Source organism: Cydia amplana, chromosome 11 (assembly GCF_948474715.1).
Source record: "Cydia amplana chromosome 11, ilCydAmpl1.1, whole genome shotgun sequence".
NCBI lineage: Eukaryota > Metazoa > Arthropoda > Insecta > Lepidoptera > Tortricidae > Cydia > Cydia amplana.
Window position 1 is genome coordinate 10,482,669 of NC_086079.1, and position 20,246 is coordinate 10,502,914.

The 20,246-nt window shown below is 41.0% G+C and overlaps 1 protein-coding gene and 1 long non-coding RNA gene across 3 annotated transcripts in view; both read left to right on the forward strand.

Moving 5' to 3' along the window:
• The window catches only part of LOC134652480 (F-actin-uncapping protein LRRC16A), a 44,464-nt gene extending 26,170 nt beyond the window's left edge, over nucleotides 1-18,294 (forward strand). Inside the window, exons 19-29 of one of the 2 annotated variants that reach the window (XM_063507674.1) lie at nucleotides 1,305-1,425; nucleotides 3,378-3,398; nucleotides 4,978-5,152; nucleotides 9,956-10,027; nucleotides 10,649-10,811; nucleotides 12,056-12,102; nucleotides 12,287-12,379; nucleotides 13,794-13,877; nucleotides 15,300-15,362; nucleotides 16,044-16,076; nucleotides 17,246-18,294. In XM_063507674.1, the coding sequence (XP_063363744.1) occupies nucleotides 1,305-1,425; nucleotides 3,378-3,398; nucleotides 4,978-5,152; nucleotides 9,956-10,027; nucleotides 10,649-10,811; nucleotides 12,056-12,102; nucleotides 12,287-12,379; nucleotides 13,794-13,877; nucleotides 15,300-15,362; nucleotides 16,044-16,076; nucleotides 17,246-17,265 (892 nt within the window). In that variant the 3' untranslated portion in view covers nucleotides 17,266-18,294. Of the gene's footprint in view, nucleotides 1-1,304; nucleotides 1,426-3,377; nucleotides 3,399-4,977; nucleotides 5,153-9,955; nucleotides 10,028-10,648; nucleotides 10,947-12,055; nucleotides 12,103-12,286; nucleotides 12,380-13,793; nucleotides 13,878-15,299; nucleotides 15,363-16,043; nucleotides 16,077-17,245 lie in introns of those variants that run through there. The other variant, XM_063507673.1, reaches the window with a different exon arrangement.
• A 734-nt stretch (nucleotides 18,295-19,028) lies between these two features.
• Nucleotides 19,029-19,697, forward strand: LOC134652217 (uncharacterized). Its single transcript, XR_010097173.1, has 2 exons — nucleotides 19,029-19,380; nucleotides 19,569-19,697. It is a non-coding gene; the product is annotated as an uncharacterized LOC134652217 (long non-coding RNA).
• Nucleotides 19,698-20,246: the final 549 nt, after the last annotated feature.

A 20,246-nucleotide genomic window follows, 5' to 3' on the forward strand; every position in this document is an offset into this window, starting at 1 on the left:
ATTGCAACTCATTTTAAAACAATGAGCTACATTGCTCTGAAACTAGGTACAAAGTTGGCCCTAATAGAAATAAAACGCCGAAGGGGTGACAAAATAATTGCATTATCGGTGCGAGACACTACAAATGCAAGGTGCATAATTATGTCACTGCCAGTTTTTTAAAGGGTTTAGTAGGGTATTATAGTCGGCTACAACCCTCGTACTGCATATACGCGTGGCCTTGACCCGGTCAGACACAACTAGAATGATACTCAGTGTTCAATACAATTAACTAAGTGTAAAGCTTTGGATTCCTCCGAAAGCGGTGCCGTCATATAGCGGCCGTCTCCATACTAAATAATACGGCTAAATATGGATGTCGTAGTATTTGTATGGAGACGGCCGCTATATGACGGCACCGCTATCGGAGGAAACCAAAGCTTTACTGAATATTTTTGCAGTGAGGAGTTGTTCATAAAACGCGAATTTCATTGTCGTGTGAAACCTTTGAAGAAAAAGTGACTCGTAATCGAACCTAATAGCCCAGGATATATTTGGCGGCGCATAGCTGGTACTTTATAATTATTTCTAAAAATATTTACACAGTTCAATTCAATTGTATTCCTTCGAAGTGATTGGAGATTTGGCACAATTATTTTATTTGACAACTACATAGTTTATTGACCGGAACTCTGAATCTAGCACTTACTAATAAACATAGATTCTTCGAAATCGCGAAGAGTAACAGAGTAACACTAGTGATTCATCCGACGGGTGATGAGACGTTAAGCAAACACATTCACAACTTCAGTCACGACTTGTTTGCCGGCGTTACTCTTGTTTTACCGTTGTGAAATTAATAGTGTGTGTGTTTGTTAATGTTTAGTTTATGAAATATTTAATGGAGTCAATAGTGCATAGCGCGTTCAGATATAAGCGGTTTAGGTAAACAAACAAAAGCTTTTTTCTTATCTTTGCATTCGTAAAAAATATGCAAGATTAATCAATACGTAACGTATCCCAATATATTTTTTATTTGCCTGTTTTGTGTGCTGTCCCACTGCTGGGCAAATGCCTCTCCTTTCTTCCGCGGTATAATTAAAATTAATAATTAAAAAAAAAATACGAACTATGGAGATTCCCTGCTGGATACCACCTAGTACTAAACCTACCTTGTTCCGTGTGTAGCGACCACAAATCTGAGACCAAACTTGGTGGTTTTCTACAATAAAGATGCCTAGTAATTTCAGTTCTACAATTGTCTTCAGAACTAAGTCCGTTTCCCATGAATCTGAACGAGATGATGATAATAATTTGCTTTGCAGTGAAGCTGTAGAGACCCTAGCGCTGTCGGCGTGCGAGGGAGTGGATAGTGCCGACAGCGACCCGGTGCCGAGCAGCGAAGCTAACATACCTGATCTCCTTACGCCTATATCACATTCAGCGGTAAGTTTCTTAGCCCCTTTTGGGGTGGAGGACTATAGTTCGTTATTTTAGGGTTCCGTACCCAAAGGGTAAAAACGGGACCCTATTACTAAGACTCCGCTGTCCGTCCGTCCGTCCGTCCGTCCGTCTGTCACCAGGCTGTATCTCACGAACCGTGATAGCTAGACAGTTGAAATTTTCACAGATGATGTATTTCTGTTGCCGCTATAACAACAAATACTAAAAACAGAATAAAATAAAGATTTAAGTGGGGCTCCCATACAACAAACGTGATTTTTGACCGAAGTTAAGCAACGTCGGGCGGGGTCAGTACTTGGATGGGTGACCGTTTTTTTGCTTGTTTTGCTCTATTTTTTGTTGATGGTGCGGAACCCTCCATGCGCGAGTCCGACTCGCACTTGGCCGGTTTTTTTTTTAGCATTAGAAAAAAGGTAAACAATCTTGATGTGTCTTTTAATTGAAAAACATGTTTTAAAAATAAGTCACTGCAAATATGTAACAATTATGAATCAAATACGATCATTTATATTCTTCTGCTTTCAGATGTATAAGTTACTGATTTTTAAAAAGCGTTATTCAATTAAAAGACATGTCGAGATCGCTTACCTTCTTTCTAATGCTAAAAAAAAACGAACTATATACTATTCTACTATAGTTCATTTTTTTAGCATTAGAAAGAAGGTAAACAATCTTGACGTGTCTTTTTATTAAAAAATATTGAGAAACGCTTTAAAGGTTCTGTCACACAGGCGCGTTTTCCGGGCGGGGCGTGAGCCGCTGATACATACAAAAGCTCACGCCCGCCCGGAAAACGCGCCTGTGTGACGAAGCCTAAGGTTCCGTCACACAGGCGCGTTATCCGGGCGGCGCGTGAGCGTTTTATATGTAAAAGCGGCGCGCCCGTCCGGAAAACGCGCCTGTGAGACGAAGCCTTTAAAAATTAGTTTATAATATTACTCATGAAAGCAAAAGAATGTAAAAGATCGTATATTCGTGATTTTCAATAAAAACACATGTCAAGATCGCTTACCTTCTTTCCAATGCTAAAAAAATTAACTATGTATAGCACGGGTCGGCAAACTTTTAAGAAGAGCCAATTGCCACCAGCCAGAGAAATCACCAGTTTTTGGAATCTCGAAGAGCCGCGACTGCTGTTTTCAGTGGCCTAAGAAAACACAAGTCAGCTTTTGGGTGGCCTGAAGAGTCGCAGTTGTACTTTCAAAGAGCCGCATGCACGGTTGGCCGATCCCTGCACTATTAGCATTAGCACCTAGACAGTTTGGATAACATCTTCCCATCTCATCCCTAAAACACTCGTCTCTTGTTTACGAAACAGTGTCAAGCAAATTTAGGGTGACAAATTGCATATGATATCAGGTTTTCTGCGGATATGGCCAATCCAATATCGTTTTCGGGATTGAATCGCTTTTTATATGGGTGGCGGCTCCAGTTTGATGACCGCCTATTTTGTCCTTGACAGACTTGCAGAAGTATACAGGAACAAATACCTAGGGACTCCGTGCAAACTAAATGAGGCATTTAGCAACCTGAAGACATTGCCTCGTTTTTCACGCACAATAGGCACAATTGTTGTCGATATGCGAAAAATACACAGCAAAACTGATTAACACACGTGCGTCCGTAATACCATCCTACCAAATGATAAACTTATCATTCGTGATGTTTAAAATATCTAGATTACAAGCTATCGGTATTCGTAAATGATGTAATAACTATCCATATCAAAATAATCTCTATTTTGGTATATCTTCTTTACATGTGCAGATTTGGTCTGTCTTTTACATATGCACGTATTCATTTATTGATTCTTGTTTTCATACAAAGGCCACAAATTGTCGATATTACTTTCAAATTGTAAATTGTGTGCAATGTGTAATAATGATGTATGTGAATATAATTAATATGGCTTTTACTAACACGCATGCTGACAGAAGTTGGATTATTTAAACTTGGTAAGTATCATTCAATTATTGTACTTTCTGCTACTATAAACATCACTTCAATTGTGACTTAACAGACGAATTAAAAAGAAAATATCTACAATACTCAACAGACAATTACTCATAAACTATATATTTACTTCATTTACATTCTTTAAAGTAATAACTCGCTTATGGGTATGATATATTATAGGTACACGATACCAGAAAGGCGATTATGTAAAACGATTTTAGCATGGGACTCGTTTTGGTTATTTTTTACTTCCTTATTCGTAAAATTTAGCAAACATAATATGTTAAGTTTTGTTCATTTCTAACAAACATATGTGAAAATAGTGGAAAGGGATAAGATAATATCAACGGCATTTTAGATATGACCGACGTATATTATATAGTATAGTATAACTCCTTTATTTATTTAAAGCGAAGTAATTATCAACTTACGAGGTCCAATATCGGACAAGTGCCTATGTAGATTTTTTTTTCTAGTATTACGTTAACGACAACCGTACGTTCGAGGCGAACAACTGACTCGTCCCATGTACACTGTAAACGGGCCTTTGTCCACAGTATAGAATAAGGAAGGCATCTTTTAGATCCAGTAGTCCAACTTCGAACATTTTATAATCCTAGTTCGAAATTTAAAATCTCAGACGCATTTGCTCGCCGGCTCGGTCCGCCCGGGCGCGCCCCTTAGCAAACATGCTTTAAACCTGCATAAATATGTCGCGTAGTCACGTGTTTTTATCCACCGCCCTTTTTTAGGGTTCCGTACCCAAACGGGACCCTATTACTAAGACTCCGAGGTCCGTCCGTCCGTCCGTCCGTCCGTCCGTCCGTCCGTCCGTCCGTCCATCCGTCCGTCCGTCCGTCCGTCCATCCGTCCGTCTGTCACCAGGCTGTATCTCACAAACCGTGATAGCTAGACAGTTGAAATTTTCACAGATGATGTATTTCTGTTGCCGCTATAACAACAAATACTAAAAACAGAATAAAATAAAGATTTAAGTGGGGCTCCCATACAACAAACGTGATTTTTGACCGAAGTTAAGCAACGTCGGGCGGGGTCAGTACTTGGATGGGTGACCGTTTTTTTGCTTGTTTTGCTCTATTTTTTGTTGATGGTGCGGAACCCTCCGTGCGCGAGTCCGACTCGCACTTGGCCGCTTTTTTTGTTCGAAGTTGGACAACTCGATGTAAATCGGTGTATAGTTTGTAGCTTTCTAATAGACCCCGAAGGCTAATCCTATTGTCTATTGTTAAGAAAAACCGTTCGTGCCACGTGCCACAACCACCTGCATAAAAAATCGGTACTTCGGTTACTGAGTGCCGGCGAGTCGAACGCTACAGAACCAGTCTAAAATGTGTCATCGAGATGCGCAACAAAGGCGCGTTATCGGAGAGCGCACCTACACTGGTTTTTTGAGCGTTGGACTAGCCTGCGCTCAGGTGCCAAATAGAATAATTAGGACCCTTTTTTGCAGGTAAGTAGCACGTGCGGTTTTACTGAACAATAGACAATAGGATAAGCCTTCGGGGTCTACTAGAAAGCTACAAACTATACACTGGTTTAACCGTGAGTGATTCCCAGGCGACCCCGCTCGGCTGCCGGCGGCGCGAGCGCGGCGCGCGGCGCGTGCGGCCCAAGTCCGTGGCCGAGCAGCAGTGCTCCAGCAACGAGATGCTGTCGCTGCCGCCGCTGCACGGCGAGGCGGGCGACGCGCTCGCCGACCTGCCCGCCAACAAGCTGCGACACCTAGTCAAGGGTTCGTGTTCCTAACACAACAATAGTACATTATTGAAATTTTTGAAATTGGAAATTTTGAAATTGTCGAGGTTCGGAAGTAGCTACTTGCAGGCTGAGGATTCGTTTTAAACGGACGACCTTGGGAGTCCGTTTAATTGAATCCGAAGCCAGCAAGTAGCCTTCCAGCCGAGTCATATATAGTGTTTTTCTCAAAAATGGTGCAAGAAATAGAAATATTTTACAGAAACAACGTTCTAATTTTCACAGAAAAAAGTACAACCTTTGCTTGCCGCCTTTAAAAAAAAAGAAGTGTATTTTTCTGCTGAAAATACGCCAACCTATTTGAGACACCTAAATAGTCGCGGTACCAACATTAAGCCTGTAACAGACTATCGCACCGCACCGCGACCTTGGAGCATCGCACCCATAAGTGAGAGCGAGAAAGAGATAATCTGTTTCACGCTCTCACTTATGGGTGCGACGCTCCAACGTCGCGGTGCGGTGTGATCAGTGTTGGCCGAAAGTTAATGCGAATTGAAAATGTTGGCCATTAACCATTATAAATTGAACCTTAAACCGTATCGGACGACTATAGTTTACGATTCAATTTATAATGGTTAATGGCCAGCATTTTCAATTTGCATTAACTTTCGGCCAACACTGGGTGCGATAGTCTGTTATAGGCTTAATGCTGATCATCTGTTTGGCTGTTAAGGGACCTATGCCTTCATTTGATATGGCCATTTAAAGTTTTAAAAAGTTTGGAACTCGATACTTCGTGTAATGACCACTTAAAAAGATTGTATGAAATATAATTGAACTTTTATACGTGCGACGCTCCAACGTCGCGGTGCGGTGCGATAGTCTGTTATAGGCTTAATGATCATCTGTTTGGCTGTTAAGGGACCTATGCCTTCATTTGATATGGCCATTTAAAGTTTTAAAAAGTTTGGAACTCGTTAAATAATGGAATTTGTATGCAACATTACAGTCCCGAAATCGAGACTGCAATGTTTTTAACTTTTTAATTTTTTTAATGACCATAAACTATGCACTTCGCGACCTATTTTTTAACCGGCAACGTCGACTTTGCCGTCCATTTTTGAGATAAAACACATATGCCCAGCCCGTGTCGCAACTGACGGAAAAATTATACCTAGTACAATCCCATTTGGGTATTCGGACCGGACCGTACACTGTTTTATTACTTAACACAATAAAATAATAGCCGCATATTTATAACTTTCTCTTTATAACTTAAAAAGCGAACCTAGCAACCGTCAAACACGGTCCGAAAGATTTCTCCGAGATATTTATTTTTATTTCCAATTTTTCACGTAATACCCTGCTTAACCAAAGCTGTATAGCAGAAGAAAACGAACATCAAAACCTCCGTGCTGAAACCAGTGAGACCGCAGCCCGAGTACTCATGATACGGCCTTGCGAAATTTAGCGGCTATGACTGTGACAAATGGTTGTCAAGCAAGAATAATATTTACAAAAAAACTAGACACATTTAAATAATTATTAGATGGTGGTTGTTTCGTGAAGTTGAGTTCTAGCGCTTTGTGTAAAACTATACCCGCTGTCTCACAAAAACCACTAATCTTCACACGAAGCCCGGCAGGCCCTGCCTCAAAGAAGCCTACAGCAAGTAAACAAACGATAAACTTACCACACCGCCAAAGCTTTTCGGTGGTCAGAGGAAGAGCGTCGCATTACCTAATTTACTTATTACTACATTTTTTATATCCCTTATATTATTGTAAGTTTTATACTAAGTCTATCTAACATCTTGTATATGCCTACTTTAAGTCAACCGGCCGTTTCGACAAATTTCCCTTGCCATTTATGTCACAAATCTTTTCAAAGTTCCCGCGGTCTCAATATCCATTTTTCCAAAACACACAGAATCTGTTTATCACAAAATGCTGCTCCAGCTTCGAGTTCGAGTCCATCGCTCTCTAATGAAGCCCCGCCACGTCCAAGTCTGCATCTCTACCTTAGTTACCTCAAAAATAGCTTTCCAGTTACAAAAAGAATTCCTAGCGGCGCTAGGATATGCGTTGCTACTCGCCTGTCCTATTTAATTGACCAATGCGTGACGGTAAACGACATGGATACATGGAGCAATCTCCTTACTTTTGTGTACAACACTTTACATGTCACTTCTGAGGACAAAAAGCTATCCTTAACTCAAAAAATCAAAAATAACTGTATAAAGCCTTTAGATTTGCCTTTTGACAAAACAGCTCGAGTAGGTCACAAGTTTTCTGCCTTCAATCTAGCAAAAACGGTAGAAAATAAGATTACTGACGGAGACTTGAAAGGCGCTGCTCGTATTTTGTTTTCCAGTGACATATTATCTCCAGATTCTACCGAAACCCTTACAGCCTTGCGTTCAAAGCATCCCTCAGCCTCCACTGTTCCGTTTTTCCTGGATCCACCAACTGCGATCGAAGAATGCCTCCAAGTCGAAGATAAGGATATAGTTGATGCAATTTATAATTTCAAAACCGGCTCAGCTGGAGGTCTTGATGGAATTTCACCACAACACCTTAAAGATCTCATAGCACACGGTGTTGGTGATGCCGGCAGAAAACTCATTATATCTTTAACTAACATGGTAAATCTTATGTTGAGTGGCCGTGTACATGCAGATATTGTCCCTATTCTCTACGGAGCCAATTTAATTGCTTTAACAAAAAAGGACGGTGGCGTGAGACCGATCGCAGTTGGATCGACGTTTAGGCGTTTGGCATCAAAAATTTCTGTTCGACACATTATCTCAAAATTGCAGCATAGGTTCGAACCAGTACAATTAGGTTGTGGTACAAAAGGTGGTTGCGAGGCGGCTGTTCACGCGCTTCGCACATACCTCAGCAACGACCAATGCCAAGTTTTATTAAAGATTGACATCAAAAACGCATTTAACTCTGTGAATAGAGACACCCTGCTGACGGAAATCAGGAATAACACCCCAGAGCTTTATAATTACCTCCTTCATTGTTACGCTGATCCTTCCAAATTAATGTACCGCAGTCATGAAATTTCTTCGGAAGTAGGATGCCAGCAGGGTGATCCCTTGGGGCCGGCTATCTTTTGTTTAGCTATCAACCCCATCATTCAAAATTTATCTTCTGATTTCAATGTCTGGTACCTGGACGATGGAACATTAGGAGGCAACTTGGAAACAGTCCTTTCGGATCTCTCCGTTCTCAAGTCCAAGTTCGAGTCCATAGGTCTAGACCTGAACTGTAATAAATGTGAACTATATATTCACGATCCGTCACTAAACCACTCGGACGTTACAGAGAAATTCAATACTATAACACCTAATGTTACCACTGTTACAAGAGATTCCCTTAGCCTCCTGGGGACTCCAATTTTTGACGTCTATTTTCCAACATTTATCAGTAACACCGTTTCCAAATTTCAAAATTACGCCGACCGTCTTCTAGAAATCAGCCCCCATTCAGCCCTCACCATTCTTAAATTTTGTCTTTTTGTTCCCCAGTTAATGTATGTGCTTCGCTGCAGCCCTTTCTGGAAACATGTAAATTTGCTGCTACCTATAGACTTCATGGTCCGGACTACCTTAGAGCGTATTCTTAATATAAAGCTATCCGATCAATCGTGGTTACAAGCGTCTCTACCCGTTCGGTACGGCGGGCTGGGCTTACGCAAAATCTCTAGCGTTTCACTGCCGGCATTTCTATCGTCCGTCCATAGCTCTGCTGATCTTGTAGGAAAAATCCTAAGGGTTTTACCCACAAACTATGAGATCACAGGCTTGGGCGATGCTAGAAATGCCTGGCTGTCTGCATGCCCGGGAATTGACCCTCCATATAATCTAAAATCACAGAGGAGCTGGGATGATGCTTTATCGAAATTAACATATACCACATGTTTAGATAACAGCGAAGGAGCTGAACGCGCTCGTTTGATCGCAGTTGGTTGTAGGGACGCTGGCCACTGGCTCAACGCATATCCCTCACCCAATACTGGCACTCATCTAGACGGAAACACCCTCCGTGTGGCAGTTGGTCTACGCCTGGGGGTTCCAATCTGTGCGCCGCATATATGCCACTGTGGGAGTGATGTGGATCAGATGGGGCGTCATGGTCTGTCTTGCCAGCGAAGCGCGGGGCGATTGTCTCGTCACGCCGCGCTCAATGACATTATCCGCCGGTCTCTTGTCACCGTCAACGTGCCTGCGATACTCGAGCCGGCCGGTATAGCTCGGGACGATGGCAAGAGACCTGATGGTATGTCGCTGATTCCGTGGAGGATGGGACGAGTGTTGGTGTGGGACGCGACCTGCGTGGACACACTGGCACCGTCTCACCTTCACGGTACTACCAAGAAAGCGGGTGCTGCTGCCGAAGCTGCCGAGACCCTCAAGAGGCGGAAATACGGGGGTCTCGACGCCAATTACAACTTTATTCCTTTCGGTGTTGAGACCCTCGGTCCGTGGGGTCCGGGAGCTCAAAATCTATTTACATATTTGGCCAAACGGCTGGTTGAGGTCACTGGGGACAAAAGAGCTGGCAGCTTCCTCGCTCAACGAATAAGCGTTGCAATTCAGCGAGGAAATGCTGCCAGTATCTTTGGTACTATGCCCCAGGGGCCCTCTTTAGATATAGATTTTTAGTTTTCCTTTTTTAAGTAGTAGTTTTAGTTTTGTAGGTAGTTTTAATTTTATTTAGGTTACTTTATGTTGTTTATATTTCTTGAAATAAATACTTTCTCTTTTGAACCTACAATATATCTATTTGCTCCATGTATTTAGTGATTTAACATGTTAATATTTTGTTTACAGGTCGTCCAAGAAGATTAAAAACTAGAGCACCATCTCGACCTATCACGGATCAATCGCAGGACATAGACGAAGGTAATTCTCTAAGTCTGAATCTGTTTTAATTTCTCAAAAAATTTAAATTTCACCTTCTGCTGCGCAAATTACTGAACTTAAGACTTATTTTTCTCAAAAATGGACCGCAAAGTCAAAAAATTAAAAAGTTTAAAACATTGCAGTCTCGGTTTCGGGACTGCAATGTTGCATACAAATTCCATTATTTAACGAGTTCCAAACTTTTTAAAAGTGAAATGGCCATATCAAATGAAGGCATAGGTCCAATTAAACAGCCAAAGACATGATCAGCACTTATTATTATAATGTTGGTACCGCGACTATTTAGGTGTCTCAAATAGGTTGGCGTATTTTCAGCAGAAAAATACACTTTTTTTTAAGGCGGCAAAGCAAATATTTTCAATGGTTTTACTTTTTTCTGTGAGAATTAGACCGTTGCTCCAGTAAATAATTTCTATTTCTTGCACCATTTTTGAGAAAAGCACTATATATGACTCGGCTGGAAGGCTACTTGCTGGCTTCGGATTCAATTAAACGGACTCCCAAGGTCGTCCGTTTAAAACGAATCCTCAGCCAGCAAGTAGCTACTTCCGAACCTTGATAATAATGTACTATTAATCGAAAATCTAAATAATTTTCCAGGGCTAGACGAATTCTGGCGCACGTGCCGCACGCCGCCGGGCAGCGAGGAGGCGTCGCTGTCGGCGCGCACGCCGCTCACGTCGCGCTCGCTGCACTCGCTGTCGTCGCTGGCCTCGCCCTCGCCGCTGCGCCGCTCGCCCACGCTGCCGAGGGACGACACCATGTAACGTGTACATTATATACTAGCTCAATTCTGGCGCACGTGCCGCACGCCGCCGGGCAGCGAGGAGGCGTCGCTGTCGGCGCGCACGCCGCTCACGTCGCGCTCGCTGCACTCGCTGTCGTCGCTGGCCTCGCCCTCGCCGCTGCGCCGCTCGCCCACGCTGCCGAGGGACGACACCATGTAACGTGTACATTATATACTAGCTCAATTCTGGCGCACGTGCCGCACGCCGCCGGGCAGCGAGGAGGCGTCGCTGTCGGCGCGCACGCCGCTCACGTCGCGCTCGCTGCACTCGCTGTCGTCGCTGGCCTCGCCCTCGCCGCTGCGCCGCTCGCCCACGCTGCCGAGGGACGACACCATGTAACGTGTACATTATATACTAGCTCAATTCTGGCGCACGTGCCGCACGCCGCCGGGCAGCGAGGAGGCGTCGCTGTCGGCGCGCACGCCGCTCACGTCGCGCTCGCTGCACTCGCTGTCGTCGCTGGCCTCGCCCTCGCCGCTGCGCCGCTCGCCCACGCTGCCGAGGGACGACACAATGTAACGTGTACATTATATACTAGCTCAATTCTGGCGCACGTGCCGCACGCCGCCGGGCAGCGAGGAGGCGTCGCTGTCGGCGCGCACGCCGCTCACGTCGCGCTCGCTGCACTCGCTGTCGTCGCTGGCCTCGCCCTCGCCGCTGCGCCGCTCGCCCACGCTGCCGAGGGACGACACCATGTAACGTGTACATTATATACTAGCCGAGGCCCGGCGCACCTGCCGCACATGTTACATTTATAAAAGTTATATTTATATATATTGGTATATTTCATACAATATGTTTAAGTGGTCATTACACGAAGTATCGAAAAAGTGCCAAAAAGATACTGCGTGTATGCACAAATGCTTTTTTGGGGAATAGACTAAAGACTTGTCTTGGCAACTATAAGGGAGGGTTTTAAAGATGTGTGCACGACCCTTTAAATGACAAATAAAAGTACGGGAGTAGAAAAAAGCTATTATTTTGTTATTTAGGAAACCCAAACTTAAGCATCTTAGCGCCACTTGCACCATTCCACTAACCCGGGGTTAACCTGTTAAACCTGGAGTTACCATGGTTACCAGTACAATTTGACATTGGGTTAAGGGTTTAACTCCCTAACCCCGGGTTAGTGGGTTGGTGCAAGTGGCGCTTAGACGTACGTACTATAGCTACGTGCATTATTAGGGATATGGTTATCATTATGAACTTTTACTTTCAGGTACAGCGTGACATCGGGCGAAAGCACACCAGTTTTATTAGAATGCGGTTAGTTATATTTTCATTCGATGATCTAATTTCTTCTATTTCCACCGCAACTTTAAATTTAAAATTAAATGTTGACGGTCATTTGATACGCGGTTTCGAGTCCGCGGTACTCAAGTAGTTGAATTGTAATATAGCGTTTTAAGGCGAAAGGCGAACGCTGAAACAATTGGTACTTTTTTGACAGAAGTGTCGCGTTGCAAATCTTCGGACAACGTGGGCGCCAAGGCGCCGACCACCCCACCGCCGTCGCGGTCGTCGGACGACGTCAATGCTATGGGTGAGTACCTTTTCAATAAATAGCGGACCATATATGTTTGAGATATCCCGTAGGCTAGGCGAACTGAGCCTTGCGTTTGTGTTTATTGAGGATTCCTATATTACATTTTTATTGTTGCGTTTGAACTAATCAACACAAGCTGTAACCATTGCTGGATTGTCAACGGTTGGTAAATACCATATCAAAGTGAAAATACGTAAATTAAGTCAATACTTAAATGGTCAGTGTCTGGTTGCAGCTAAAGTCTATTTTTTTATTCGGTAGACTGAAATGACAGTTCATAGTATGAACACAAAATGTCATTTCATACTATGAAATGTCATTTTAGTCTACCGAATAAAAAAATTGACTTTACCTTCCTGGCAGCAGGACTGGCTAGCAGTACGTAGTCTGTGTTACATCGGTATCTATTCACAACCGCGCCATTTAGGGAACCATAGCTAGGTATCCGATGCTAACAAGATACCATACTGACAAGCGAAGACGTGCCATTGACTTATTCAACACCTAAATGATGGCAAAATTTATTTAGGAAGTTAACGATAGGTTGCCGATTATAAACCACTTCATTATTCAAAGCAATAAAAGTGACTTGCGCATGAAAAATAGCCAGTCTGGCTGCGTGGTAAGTTGAGGTATACCAGCCTATGAGCCTAACGTCCTGTGGACTTCACCGCCTCGATTGCGCGAGCACTGCTTACGTGCCGAGTGAACTGCTTAACTTAACGCTTTTCCTGCTAAAACAGATGCTGCAATAGTTGTATGTAATTGTCAATCTCCAGGTAAATAACTTGGGAAGTTAGTATATCGCCGAATAGTATTTTTTGGTACATGGACAAACTTTACCACTTTTCGTGCTTTCGTTTGCTTTGTCCCGTATAAGTCCCAGACAATTTGAACTGTAATGTATAGTTTAAAGGTTATTAATTCAGCAGCAATGCGTTTGTGTTTTTGACAAGGATATACGAAGGATTAAGATCCAACAAAACTTTGTAAAACGCACGCAAATACTTGCAAAGAAAGGTTATTTATACTATGCATGTAATAAAGATGATGTTGACAGACGGTTTGGTACAACCAGGTAAATGTTATTCGAGCCCCATTCCCTAGTTAAGGGCCCATTTAGACGACGCGAGATCTCGCATGCGAGTTTCATTACATTGCGGGTTTTGATCGGTCGGTTGAAGTGGACGTAACCAACAGTCCGCAATGTAACTAAAATCGTATGCGACTTCGCGCGCCGTCTAAATCAGCCCTTAGTTTTAAAAAGGTGGCCGACTGCAACTATCCTTGTTATATATCACCAAGAAATAACCTGCAGTTTCCATCCAACCCGTCTATCAGTTGTATAGTGTGTGTGCTTGGCCGCCGGCTACCTGTGCTTGTAAAGTGTACCTAAGTGTGGTGTGCTTAGGGAACGGGTGCGCGCGCACGCCCGGCAAGGCGCGGCCTTGGTCCGTCGCCGGCGTCAACACGGACAACGCCGCGTGTACCACAGGTGAGACAGCACCTGCTATTGGGGTTGGCAACTGTCGAAAGTTTGCAAAGATGGCGCCATCACAGCTTGCCCCTTTCTCTGGTTTAGTTCTATGAGATTTGGCTAAAATAGCTGGCAGTGGCGGCGCGTATAACATCTATAGGCGAGCCGGGGTTAATTTGGCTTACATATTTCCTTTGCAACTCTGCTCAAACGTCCAAAAACAGGCAAGCCGGTGGGAATGGACGCGCCGCCACTGATGGCATAATATTAAAAAAACATTTGACTCAATTCTAGGGATTGGCATGGCAAAATATGCTGGCGTTGAGTCGGTATTCTAAAAAAAATATGTATATCTATAAATTAAAAAAATGAGCATTGAGTTTCATAGCCGTTACTGATAGTGAGTCAGTTTGGTATTCCACCCGTCCAATTTCGTGGTCTAATGTGCATTGCGTCTGTGCCTCAAAATGTGAGACACAAATACATATTCGACAAAGAAATTAGACAGGTGGAATACTACCCCCATGAACTTCAACTGTAGGTAAGTTTACTAGTATATGAACAAATGTAAAATTCCGTTTTTCGTGTCGAGACCGTAATTGACTCGTCTGGTTATATTATCTAAATTGTAAACTGTATTTCATTTCAAATGGTTTTTTATTAACTGGTGTATTTTTTCATAACTTTTAATGTAAATAATACTTAAAAATTTATTTTATAAGCAACTTATGTTTTAAAAAACTTTCTATCCCTTCTTTTCGAAAAAATAACAGTCATGTTGCATGCTTATAAAACTCTTCTTTCATTTCTTATTTGTTAACTTTGTGAACGGACATTGAACCTGTGTTTACTTACTATTTTGCACATAGACTCAATACGCTTGCTATTCGTATTTGCTGCAATATCTGGGTCTCTGGGAGACCGAGCTTCGGTCGGGAAACATATAAACTCGAATATGCGCGTTTTCCCAGAGATATGACCTAGCTAGATCGATTTTCGCCCCAAAAATAGAGCCGTTTCCGAGATCCCCGAAATATTTATATATATTCTTATATATATAATATATATATAAGAATTGCTCGTTTAAAGGGGTTGTAGAATGCTAAAGTCAAGGTAGTTCCCTACCCAAAAAAAGTTAAAACCGTGACATTGGCAATATCATTTAATATTAACTTGCTAAACTCTTGTTTATTGACAATTTTAAGATATTTCATACAACTAACTATATTTTATAATAGGAAATTACACTTTTAACACAATTTTTTACTACTAAGCGACAGCCATAATTGGGGCATATGGGATAATTAAAAAAAAATCGATAGACGTGTATTGCGGTTCACTATAACACAACATAGTAGGTATACTAGACTGCCTTAGTAGCTTTAGCAGCTAATAGCAAGCGTAGTGTAGTCTGTGTTGACGTTGGGTGGTGGTCGACAGAGGGCGTGGAGGCGTGCGTCGGCGGCAGCATCGTCGGCATCACGCCGGGCGCCGCACTAACCAGTAACCTACTTTCAGACGCTATTTTGTACTGAGCTACTAGTGTCAATGTGCCGTCTGGCCTGTATCTAGGTAAAAATGCTCATTGCTGCTTACTATGCGCTTGTGTTTGCATGTCACGTGTGTTTGGATGTACTCAAAATCACCTGGAATCAGCGGCTTTGTCCGCGTCCTAAAGAAAAAATCTTTACCACTACCAGAGTACCAGTATTGGCTATGTGCCAGACGGTGGTGCCCGCTAGGCAGATGTAGGATACATTATTTGTTTGACTGTTGACTTGTTTTGAAAGTAGGTTGTATCGTGTAAGATTGCCCGATATTTATCTCAATAAATCATAATGCCACAATCGAATACTTTGTGGGCCTAAAACTTTCTTCTGTTTGTTTCTTGTTTCTTTTATTTATATAATTCGAAATGTATTGCATGTTTTTGTTTACGTTCTTCATCTTAAGCATGGTCATGTTTACACCTAACCACGTGTTTACTTTGAATAGATACACCACTTTTAGAACACAGACACGAACTTAAGCATCAATCAAGTTTTGAATAGACAGTAGATAGTTTTCAAAGTAATGATGTAGTTAAAGTCAGAAGTACCTATATAGTTAATATATTTCATTTTGCATGTTCTTAGCATGAGTTTATCATTGCATTGTAATAAACATACACTTTTATAATTACAGGTTCAATGCTACGAGATCATCCGATTACTCCAGGTAAGTTCAATAATACGCTAGTTAGTTATCTTTAATTTAACGATTTTTATACTGATTAAATACGGAAATGATGTCCATTATGTTTTGTATTTCAAGGTGACGACAATGCGATTTTTTTTTTATGATAGTCTCAATTTAGAGACGTTAAAGGCAGGGATCGGATACCGGTATTTGTTGTATGGGAACGGAAACGGTATTTTTTCGTTCTTTGCTAATTACTTCATTTCTAATTGGGCAATCTAATAATACGAAGTCGTTACATAAACACACAACTGAGTCCTACATTTCGAGTATAAAATAATTCGAAAAATATGGTTATTTCGATGTTTTTGCAAAAAACCGGTTCCGATACCTGGTTAAAGGTGTGCTGATTATGGAAATGTGTGATGAATTTATGAAGAATGTTTTTAATCAGTATTTTGTATTATTTATTAGATTCATTTTGTACCCATGGTCTCTAGAGATAGACTACTAGGCAAGCATCGAATATAGATATTTCGTTATCCACCTCTATTAACCAAAGATTTATTTATTGTATAATTTGGGTAAAGCCGTCATTCAATCATTTGACGGCTGATGTAGATGGCGCTGTACGGCTCCGCACACTGCTGTAACTCTGGTTGTCAACAGTGCCATCTATTTCAGCTGTCCAACTATTGGAATTTGGAGGACTTCATCTTTTTTTTACACTGCATTGTTCGAGTGAAATAGAGGCGATAGGCCCTCTGTAGCGATTTACCTGTTTTCTCAGCCTAAGTTACGTCAGTCATACATTACACATTTTTAGGGTTCCGTACCCAAAGGGTAAAAACGGGACCCTATTACTAAGACTCCGCTGTCCGTCCGTCCGTCCGTCTGTCACCAGGCTGTATCTCACGAACCGTGATAGCTAGACAGTTGAAATTTTCACAGATGATGTATTTCTGTTGCCGCTATAACAACAAATACTAAAAACAGAATAAAACAAAGATTTAAGTGGGGCTCCCATACAACAAACGTGATTTTTGACCGAAGTTAAGCAACGTCGGGCGGGTTCAGTACTTGGATGGGTGGCCGTTTTTTTGCTTGTTTTGCTCTATTTTTTGTTGATGGTGCGGAACCCTCCGTGCGCGAGTCCGACTCGCACTTGGCCGGTTTTTTTTAATATAATCCATGTTTTGTTTTTTCAGAAGAAGGAGCCGAAGCCTAAGCGACGCGCATCGCGTTGCGATGAGTTTATCGTGATAAGTCGAGCAGGGTTCAATGTCCAGATATTGCAGACACACGGATTATTCTCGGATGCTCACTATTGTGCCAGTTAGAATAATAACATTTTAGACTCTAGCTACTGAATAGTCATTCTAATTGTATGAACTAACTGATCGCCATCTATTATAGGATACTTATGCCCGATGGTTAAATTAACCGGCATTTGTGAACTAATAAAATGACAAAAGATAATTATTCTTTCAAATATAATAAGATTATAATAATAGTATCTTGAAAAGTGAATAACCATTTATATTTACTGTGATTGAGTTAGTATTACGCGTTTAGTTTACTAATATATTATAGTCATGCTTAATTTATACATTTTATTGATTGTTATTATCAGTTTTGTTATGGATTTTTGTTTATATAAAGAGAAAATCGGTATAAAGGTATGAAATTGGTCTTGCCTAGTCACGTTTAAAAGGCCTACAATTACGCACAATTACTTTATAAAACGTTCTTATTACAAATTGTAGAATATATTGAGACTTCCAATCGATTTCACGATATAAATAGTTATCTTCCAATTTTACATTCCTTTTTATAATGTAAAGTAGCAGTCAAGTATTTTAAAAATTATGAACAAGTGTGATTTTTAAAATAAAGTTCAAAACGTGAGGTAATTTTAAGACTTAGTAGACTTGGAGTGATGTAAAGGTTCAATTTTACGATAATTTGGTAAACGTAGAGCTCGCCCCGTACATTTTAAGTGTTCATTAGAATAACTACTTATAAAATCAAATTACATTCATTTATCTTTATTTGTAGGTATGTAAAAAACTGATGAAAACTATGTAGATGTATATTGCTAAATTATTTGATAGTATTTTTATATTCATTCCAATTATTTGATGGTTTTATCCAGCTCTTTGGTACCAGACTGATTTGAAGGTACTTTTATTTTATGGTGCAATTTTATGTCTAGAGCGTTGTGATAATCTGTTTACAATTACATATAATATTCAAATACATGAACTTCTTTTTTTACCCATTTGCCATCATCCCTATGAAATGGATTTATAAAAGAAACTACGATGGATGACACATTTTGACGCAATTTATTTAACAATAGAAAGTATAATAACGTTGAACTGCAATTACTTGAAATTGACAAATAATAAAAACTTCTAATAATTTTATTCGCCTGTTGACTACATGACTCATTTGACAGGCAGCTGTCTATTGATAAGATCGATTAAAATAGATTAACCCTCTCAACGCCAAGGAAACAAGTGTTACAAAATGTGCCCAGTGCTATACGAGTTAGTGGAACTAAATACAATTGTCATGGCGTATGTTGTCAAAACGACCTTCATACATTGAAATAAGACTCATATGAGCACATTTTTAGGTAACCTGTTAACGTAGGAGAGATATTTTTGTATGAAAAATGGCGTTGACGGGGTTAAGGGTAGTCGTGTATTTTTAGATTACAATTCAACCACAAATACGGACAATTACCCTACCTAAAGTGATAAATTGCATTGCATCTGATTTACAAGCAGTTCAAATACATTTACAGTAACAATAGTATATGCATCAACACTTACAACCAGTTACACAAAATACTTCGTTGTGCAATTACTTTTCTGCAAAAAAAAAAATCTAAATGAAACCTAATCGGCCAAATAGACCGATTTGACCAAGAAGAATGTATTTTGAGCTCAACCTAAATGCGTGTTTTTTTTAATGCATATGTTTTATGTATGTAATGCAGGTTTTGTGACTTTTGTGTAACTAGTCATAAGGATATTTTAGATAAGTAAACAATTGAAGAATACCGGAAGAGCAAAATTACGCTAATTGAAAAAATCGATTTCGTTAACTAGGTACCTACTCTCACTGTGACACCTGTACGTACGTAGGTAATCGTTTATTGTAGAAAAATAAAAGCTTATTTATCTTTATAAGATGCACACAAATAAGCGATTTCAGTCTAAATGCTTCATCTTAAAAAAAAACTATAAATTAAATTAGAACTTACATTATTTACGAAGATACCACTAGCGAAAATTCATGAAGTATTTCAAACACTTTCTAATTTAGTGTAAGTGTAAGCCTGAGTGGACGCTCGAGTTGGGCGTGCAGCGGGGCAGGGCGTGCGGCGTGCATGTTAAACAAATGCAAACGTATAGGAGCGGCCTTAGTGCACGCTGCTCAAATCACTTGGGAGCTCGACGCCACGCTGCACGCCCCGCCGAACGCTCCGCTTCGAGCGTCCACTCAGGCCTTACACTTAAGAGACATTTTATTAGGTACAAAAAATTCAACGAATGCTCTTTCGATTGTCATGCGCTAAAAATAGACGGAATATAAATTGGCCTGTCTCAGAAAATAGGTCTGCCACTTTGCCACGGCTATAATATAAAATGTATGAAACGTGGTGATAATGAGACGACGACAGACATATTTCCTGAGAACGACATCCGAAATTTACAAGATCGAGTTGCGACGCTTATTTAACCATCCAATTATAAAATCCAGCCACTTTTACGAATATTTCTTTTAATTTAGATCCTTTAAACATTGTATAGTTTTACGGTTTAGACTCACTTGTTTTAAGTCACTCGCGCGACATGTTTCGGAGAACCTAGGTCTCCTTTCTCATGCACTAACAGTGCGAGCAGCGTTCACGGCGACCGTGTGTGTGTAAAATTATACAATGTTAGTATGTCTCACAACAGTTTAAATTCCTTTAAACATATTTCGTTTATACCTCAGGAACAAGGTCTGGCGTATAAAGATCGTTTCATAAAATAATAACTTTTATAAGAGCCGTCTGGCACGAAATCTGCATTGCTACAGCTGTACCTTCAAAGTCGGCTCTTGAGTAACAATCAGTACTATCAGTAGTAAAATGAAGGTATATATATGACACCGTAAGATTGTGAACCCGTTAGTTTATAATCTAACGTAGGT